Here is a 7,064-nt window from a genome sequence, read left to right as displayed (position 1 = left end):
TCTTGAGGGGGGAGGAGCGGGGGTGGGGTCAGTGGACTGGGCTCGGGTCTGGGTGGAGGGGGACTCCTGAGGGATGGGGCAAGCATTTTGGATTCCTGGCTTCCCAGCGAGGTGCCGAGGGAACCAGAAGAGGGTCACCGAGTTCGGGAAGTGCTGCCAACGAGGGCTGGTTCTCCGGTGCGGACGATGGGCACAGCTCGGGAGGGAGAATCCAAGAGCCCCCTTTCCTCTTCAGTGGATACTGAGGACTCCCTCGACGAAGGACCCGGGGCCCTGGTGTTGGAGAGTGATTTGCTACTAGGCCAGGATCTGGAGTTTGAGGAGGAAGAGGAAGAGGAGGAAGAGGGTGACGGCAACAGCGACCAACTCATGTGCTTTGAGAGAGACTCTGAAGGTAGGTTTGGGGAACTTGGTTAAGGATTCGAGGCCGCTGGGGGCCCTAGTCCTTTAGAAGGCAGGTTAGGTTTAGTTCTAGTGCCCAGCACACCATTTCCTGCCACAGAGTAGCGCTTAATGGCTGAATTAGCTCCATCACTTGCCCAGGTGAAGTAGTTCTGGGGCCCGGTCAAATGTGGTGCAGAGAGGGTGGATGAATTATACGGAACAGCTGATTAAAAGTGAAGTCCCCTTTTAATAACCTTCCCTTCCCTAGCCCAGTCCGTGTGTGTGTGTGTACTTTTAAGAGGTCCAGGGAAGTGATCCCTCTGTAGATGCTGATTGGGGCAAGTCCTTAGGTTTGCTCTTCTTTTCACTGGCAGCTTAAGATCCTTTTGTACTGAGAGGTTTTAATTTCTGCCCTTAAGTATCCTTCCTCATTCCTTTCCTCTGTGATCTCAGCATTATTCTTTGCTAATCTGCTGCACTGCCTACCTGCTAATGCTTTTCAGTCATTGAGAAAACCCATGTAAAGAATGCCTCCTTTAGATATAACATGCATTGCTTTCATTGTTGGGGCTGGGACTATTGCTCAGTGGTAGAGCATTTTTGCCGAGTATGCATGAAGTCCCCAGCTCTGGTGGTGGGGGAAGCAGAACTTTCATTGTACTTTTGTACTTCCCTCCAAAGTTTGCCTTCCTCTTGAGGTGGGTTTTATAATCAACTCTTTACTAAACGGGATCTTAACATATTGTACAGAGCTTAGAAACAGGTCTATGCCTTTTGTGTTTTTACTTTTATTCCAAGAATGTTATACTGATTCGTTTGTTTGTAGTCCACTGTGAGCTCTTGATATTTTCCACTCAGTGGAACTAGTTACATCTCAACTCTGCTGTCACTTCATTAGCACAGGCTCAGAAGTGGACAATTCATGATGAAATTTTGGAGTCCTTGGGAGGGAACTAAAGGGATCATCAAAACTAAGAGAAATGTAGCACCAATCAAACATGACCCTAAGTAAAAACAGGAGTCTGGCGCCTGTCCCTGCCTCATGTTGATGTTTCTTCTCATGTGTCGCTCCAGGAGACTGTCTGGGGGCCAGGCCTGGGCTTCCCTACGGGCTGAGCGACGAGGAGTCTGGGGGCGGCCGGGCACCAAGTGCCGAAAGTGAAGTTGAGGAGCCAGCCAGGGGTCCAGGGGAGGCCAGGGGTGAGAGGCCAGGCCCAGCCTGTCAGCTGTGTGGGGGGCCGACAGGTGAGGGGCCGTGTTGTGGGGCAGGAGGGCCGGGTGGGGGGCCCCCGCTGCCCCCACGGCTCCTGTACTCATGCCGCCTCTGCGCCTTCGTGTCCCACTACTCGAGCCACCTGAAGCGGCACATGCAGACACACAGCGGGGAGAAGCCGTTCCGCTGTGGCCGCTGCCCCTACGCCTCCGCCCAGCTCGTCAACCTGACACGACATACCCGCACCCACACTGGCGAGAAGCCCTACCGCTGTCCCCACTGCCCCTTTGCCTGCAGCAGCCTGGGCAACCTGAGGCGGCATCAGCGCACCCATGCCGGGCCCCCCACTCCTCCCTGCCCAACCTGTGGCTTTCGCTGCTGTGCTCCACGACCAACCCAGCCTCCCAGTCCCACAGAGCAGGAGGGAGCAGTGCCCCGGCGACCTGAAGGTAAAGCAAAGGACTATCGATCCTGGGATGTGGTGGGTGGCACTAGGGATATTTAGATTAATAGCCCAGGTCTTTGTTCCTACAGATGCTCTGCTCCTTCCAGACTTGAGTCTTCACGTGCCAGCAGGTGGTGCCAATTTCCTGCCAGACTGTGGGCAGTTGCGGGGTGAAGGGGAGGGCCTGTGTGGGACTGGATCCGAACCACTGCCAGAACTGCTGTTTCCTTGGACCTGTCGAGGCTGTGGACAAGAGCTGGAGGAGGGTGAGGGTAGTCGGCTGGGAGCTGCCATGTGTGGGCGCTGCATGCGAGGAGAGGCTGGAGGGGGTGCCAGTGGGGGACCCCAGGGACCCAGTGACAAAGGCTTTGCCTGTAGCCTCTGCCCCTTTGCCACGCACTATCCTAACCACCTGGCCCGGCACATGAAGACACACAGTGGTGAGAAGCCCTTCCGCTGTGCCCGCTGTCCTTACGCCTCGGCTCATCTGGATAACCTGAAACGGCACCAGCGAGTCCATACAGGAGAGAAGCCCTACAAGTGTCCCCTCTGCCCCTATGCCTGTGGCAACCTGGCCAACCTCAAGCGTCATGGTCGCATCCACTCTGGTGACAAACCTTTTCGGTGTAGCCTTTGCAACTACAGCTGCAACCAGAGCATGAACCTTAAACGCCACATGCTGCGGCACACGGGCGAGAAGCCCTTCCGCTGTGCTACCTGCGCCTATACCACAGGTCACTGGGACAACTACAAGCGCCACCAGAAGGTGCATGGCCATGGTGGGGCAGGAGGGCCTGGCCTCTCTGCCTCTGAGGGTTGGGCCCCACCTCACAGCCCACCTTCTGTTTTGAACACTCGGGGTTCAGCAGCCCTAGGTGCTGCTGGTAGTCGGGCTCTCCATTCGGACTCACCTTGAACTAGGTCCTTTTTCCCCAGGGCCCTATGGATTAGCCTTGCCCCTCCTGCGTTTTATACAGACGGACCAGAAGCCACCTTCTTCCCCCCGCTGGCCAGGGGCTCCACACAGACTAACCTAGGCAATATATGGACCAGCCTAAACCATGGGCAGGGGCCCATATGGACCAGGGGGCCTTGCCTTGACTGATGCACTTCATGAGCTCAGTGAGAAGGGCCTTGTATTCACCTCCACTGCTCCCAGGGGCTGTGGATGAAGTGGCTGGGGGACTGCCCAGCCTCTTACCTGTTTATTTAACTTATTTCAGTGCTTTATAATAAAGGAAACACTAACAGAGCCATGTCTATGCTGAATTGGCGAAGGCTAGCAGTTTGCCTCCCCTTAGTACAGCAGACCATGCTGTGATGGGGCAGCAGGGCCAGTGAGAGGGAACCAGAGGTAGGCAGCAGTCAGGCTGAGTTTAATGATGGGGAACTGGGCCAGACCATACACAGACCTGCCCATCCCCTTGCCCATGGCCCCAAGAAGCCAGAAGCAGCCCAAGGGGAAGCTGTGGTTCCTCCCCAAGGCAGGTACCCATGGTCCCTTAGACTTTGTGCAAAATACTAAATGTTAATTTGGCATTGAGGGCTAGCTGTGAAAAAAAGGGGATGATTCTTTGTTCAGCCAGCCCAAAGGGGAAGGGAGGTGGGTTAGGAGGCCCCTGGCCAAAAGGAGAAAAGTGGGGTAAGAAGGGAGAAGGAAAACTCCCTAGCTTGGCGGGGGGGTGTGGCACAGGCACAGGGCAAGTTTCTGTAAATTCCTTTGGGGTAGAGGGCACACATCCAAGCAGTGGGGATTACAGATCCTCATCTCCAATGCCCTCGAAGGCAAAATTGCCATGGACATCACTGGCACTTGCATCTGTGCTGGGACTGCCAATCCCCCGCAAGCTCACAGCACTCAGCTTACTCTGCAACACAGGCAGGGCAGGCGTCAGAAGGCTCACGCCTGTGAGGCCTCTACAGACACCAACCTTACCACCCTGTAACTCACTGAGAGTTTGGCCACGGACTCCCGGCTGGCATCAGGTGACTCCTGGGGAAGAGAAGCAGAGATGTCAGACACTGGAGAGGAAGGAAAGCTGGAAGCCAGGGTACTGATGGGAGGTGATATTTACAAGCAATGGTGGAGACTTCACTGCCTGCTGGCTGTCTGAGCGTCTCAGGGTGCCCGCCACCCGCCGGCGCAGCATCTAGGGATGGACACACAACACTAGTGAGAGCAGATCACTCCCTTTTGATTCACATTACTTTCCCTCCTTCTGAAGGGAAGGCTGGCCCCTAAGACAAAAGGCAGGAAGAGCACAACGATCCAGCTGATGAATCTCTGCTTGTTGCTTACCTTCCTTATACTGCCCCCTGATTTCTTCACCATCAGTTCATCTACCATGGACTGCAAACAGATGCTCATCATGATAGCCTGAGGGTAAGAAGAGCTCAAGGTCATCCTGAGCCCAGCACCCCTAAGATGGGCTCCCACTTATGGAATCCTGGAAGCCCTTGTATATCTACAGGGCCCCAGAGGAGGCCTGAAGGTGGCTCACACCTGGGGGCTGGTGATGGTGACCCACTGTAGCCGGTCCTTGCTCATGAGGTATTCAAAAGCCAGTTCCAGGCGTACTTCACCCCGGGCCCGGGCTGGGCTATTTGTGCTTCCGCTGGGCAGTGGCACCTAGGAGGGGAAGGGGAATTATGACTAACTTCATTTTGGCCTATCTGCATGACAGCCCATATCGAAGCTCAGGCTTTGCCAGACTCCCACCCCAGAAGGCCATCCACTCTACTCACAGAAGAGGTAACCCGCCAACATCGCATGCGGGTCACCCGGAAGGAGCCTTCGCGAAGCTGCTGGCCAGGCAGGCGGAGCTGGAGGCTGAGCTCACTGTTGCCTGCGCTCACTACCACAGGACAATCCTTCTCTGGGAAGTCAGCCACACAAGCATCAAAGCGCAGGTAGCCGTAGTGGCGCAGAGTTTGGGCCAGCCGTAGGAACTAAAAAATGGTCATGTGTTGTGGGTTAGGAAGGAGGCGGGTTGGCTCAGACAGCAACCTTCTGGAGGGAGACAGCAAGGCAGAGCTCACCTCCTTCTTGGAGACCTTCTCCTGTAGAGATTTGAGCTGCCGGTGCTGCTCTTTAGTGACCAGGATCCACCCACGCTCAATATCTGACACCGTCTACAGTGGAGACGGGTAGGGAAGTGGGATGGGATGCCAGTCAGTGGCTCCAGGAAAGTGTCCACAGTTAGCTCTGACCACCAGCCTGAGCCTAGTCCCACATCTGAGTGACTTCTGCAGTGAGACTTTGACCTTACTGGCTTACAGAGTAGGGAGAGTAGAGGTTGTGCCAGAAGCCCTGATAGTAACTTCCCCATGAATTGGGAACAAGAATATGAAAGGAGTTTTTCTGGGAGAGTGGGAAGTGAGTCATCTTTAGGGCAAGGGTTCTGAGGCAGCTCCAAGCTCACCTGAGCATAAAGCAGGTTCAGGCCAACCCGGTTCTCCATGACATCGTCGTCATAGGCAGAGTCCCAATAACTGTGAGGCCAAGGGGTGGAAAGGGGTAATGGGGCTAAGCTGGGGTAAGACAAGACGAAGCATGGAAAAGAGGGGGGAAACAGGAGCAATGTGGAACTAGCAGGGGTAATGGTGACATAGGGGAGGAAGCCTGGGAGGCCTGCTAGAAACACCCAGCACTACTGCCCCTTTCAGATTACTGTGTCTCAGTATGTGGCCTAGTAATCCAACCCAGCACCCTTCCCCTTTCAGGCCCAGCCCTGACCTCTTCCTTAGCACAATCTTATACTCTTGACTCCGAAGACTGGTAACAGACACATAAGGCAGCTCAAACTCCTGCAACTTCCGTACAACTACAGGTTAAAACAAAACAAAACAAAACAAAAAAGGAAAATATGATGAGACTTGAAACCAAGAAAGAAGCAACCTGAGGAAGTGTACTATTCTGAAGGGAAACCGAGAGACCAAAAGTCACTCTGGGAAGCACAAGGAAGTAGTAAAGTCCAGAGAAACTCACAAGAAAAGGCTCCATCCTCTTTTTCTCTAACAAGGAAGAGACTAAAGTATCCGATTAAGTCATCTGGAAGATCCAGCTTTGCAGCCACAGCCTGGAATCAGGAAGTACAGCTTGTTCTACTGGCTGGTTCCAATGGTCCTGAGCCCAGGACCTGGGGTGCAGGGGCAGTGCCCAACAAGCACCTCACCTCCAGGACGTCCTCAGTCTGATCTGAAGTTAGCACATTGATCAACACTTTCTGCCCATTGCTGAGCAGCACTTCCAAGGAGACCTCCTCCGTGGGGACCTGCTGTGTCTCCTGTGTGCATACAGGGATGGGGAGGCTGTTAATAGTGGCCCAAGGACCCGTCTGACCAATCTTCAGCTCTCTAATTCTAGGTCCCTCTACTGCAGTGATGCTTTTAGAGCTTTCAGGGATATCAAACAGCCTGCTGTGGCCCGCGTCCCATAGCTTCACCACTGCTCTAGCGTCTCCATTCTCAGCTGCTTAAATACAGGCTGGGCTGGGCTGGGCTGGGCATGATGGTGCACGCAGGTAATCCCAGCACTCTGGGAGCCTGAGGCAGGAGGATCCCAAATTTGAGACCAACCTGGGCAACTCAGCAATTTAGTGAGACCCTGTCTCAAAATGAAAGAAGGCTTGGGAGGTAGCTTAGGTGAAGGTCCTGGTTTCAATCTCCAGTGCCACAACAAAACAATAAAGGATGGCTCTCCTTGACTTCAGTGTTATAGCAAAAGCTCCGTTCCATAAAAAAAGCTGCCAGAAAAGTGGGGTGTGGTGGCTTATGCCTATGATCCCAGCACTTGGAAGGCTGAGAAAGGAGGATAGCCAGAAGTTCAAGGCCAGTCTGAACTACACAGTGTGACTTGTCTCAAAAAAAAAAAAAAAACCGAGGATGACTTCCTCCATACCAACATCATTAAAATGACATGGTCCTGGGCTGGGGATTTAGCTCAGTGGCATCATGCCTGCCCCATAAGTGCAAGGTCCTGAGTTCAATCCCCAGTATCAAAAAAAAAAAAAAAAAAAAAAA

General features: G+C 53.8%; 2 protein-coding genes across 3 annotated transcripts in view; one reads left to right on the top strand and one right to left on the bottom strand.

Moving 5' to 3' along the window:
- Positions 1 to 20: 20 nt before the first annotated feature.
- Positions 21 to 3,082, top strand: Znf513 (zinc finger protein 513). Of its 2 annotated transcripts, XM_019204644.2 has the most exons (4): positions 21 to 394; positions 1,459 to 2,046; positions 2,132 to 2,808; positions 2,979 to 3,082. In XM_019204644.2, the coding sequence occupies exons 1-4, from the start codon at positions 187 to 189 to the stop codon at positions 2,991 to 2,993; spliced, it is 1,488 nt and encodes a 495-aa protein (XP_019060189.1). In that variant the 5' UTR covers positions 21 to 186; the 3' UTR covers positions 2,994 to 3,082. The 2 variants fall into 2 exon arrangements, with proteins under 2 accessions (XP_019060189.1, XP_010603041.1); XM_010604739.3 differs by having other exon boundaries at positions 22 to 394; positions 2,132 to 3,069.
- Positions 3,083 to 3,402: 320 nt separating this feature from the next.
- Positions 3,403 to 7,064, bottom strand: part of Snx17 (sorting nexin 17) — a 6,511-nt gene continuing 2,849 nt past the window's right edge. The window contains exons 5-15 of the mRNA XM_010604737.3: positions 6,218 to 6,328; positions 6,031 to 6,121; positions 5,779 to 5,866; positions 5,465 to 5,534; positions 5,082 to 5,174; positions 4,788 to 4,991; positions 4,546 to 4,671; positions 4,342 to 4,419; positions 4,118 to 4,192; positions 3,994 to 4,035; positions 3,403 to 3,910 (exon numbers count right to left, since the gene is read on the bottom strand). Coding sequence (XP_010603039.1) covers positions 3,797 to 3,910; positions 3,994 to 4,035; positions 4,118 to 4,192; positions 4,342 to 4,419; positions 4,546 to 4,671; positions 4,788 to 4,991; positions 5,082 to 5,174; positions 5,465 to 5,534; positions 5,779 to 5,866; positions 6,031 to 6,121; positions 6,218 to 6,328 — 1,092 coding nt within the window. The 3' untranslated portion in view covers positions 3,403 to 3,796. The remainder of the gene's footprint in view (positions 3,911 to 3,993; positions 4,036 to 4,117; positions 4,193 to 4,341; positions 4,420 to 4,545; positions 4,672 to 4,787; positions 4,992 to 5,081; positions 5,175 to 5,464; positions 5,535 to 5,778; positions 5,867 to 6,030; positions 6,122 to 6,217; positions 6,329 to 7,064) is intronic.

The sequence above is a fragment of the Fukomys damarensis genome, unplaced genomic scaffold, assembly GCF_012274545.1.
Source record: "Fukomys damarensis isolate Sample0158 unplaced genomic scaffold, DMR_v1.0_HiC HiC_scaffold_2, whole genome shotgun sequence".
Taxonomy (NCBI): domain Eukaryota; kingdom Metazoa; phylum Chordata; class Mammalia; order Rodentia; family Bathyergidae; genus Fukomys; species Fukomys damarensis.
Note: the sequence above shows the minus strand (reverse complement) of the source record. Positions and strands in the feature narration are given on the sequence as shown.

What these genes read in the sequence shown, in the direction of transcription:
- Znf513 (XM_010604739.3), top strand. Translation starts at nt 187, where the DNA reads ATGGGCACAGCTCGGGAGGGAGAATCCAAGAGCCCCCTTTCCTCTTCA. An exon ending in CTTTGAGAGAGACTCTGAAG is followed by an intron (nt 395 to 1,458) that starts GTAGGTTTGGGG and finishes GTGTCGCTCCAG; the next exon opens with GAGACTGTCTGGGGGCCAGG. An exon ending in AGTGCCCCGGCGACCTGAAG is followed by an intron (nt 2,047 to 2,131) that starts GTAAAGCAAAGG and finishes TTGTTCCTACAG; the next exon opens with ATGCTCTGCTCCTTCCAGAC.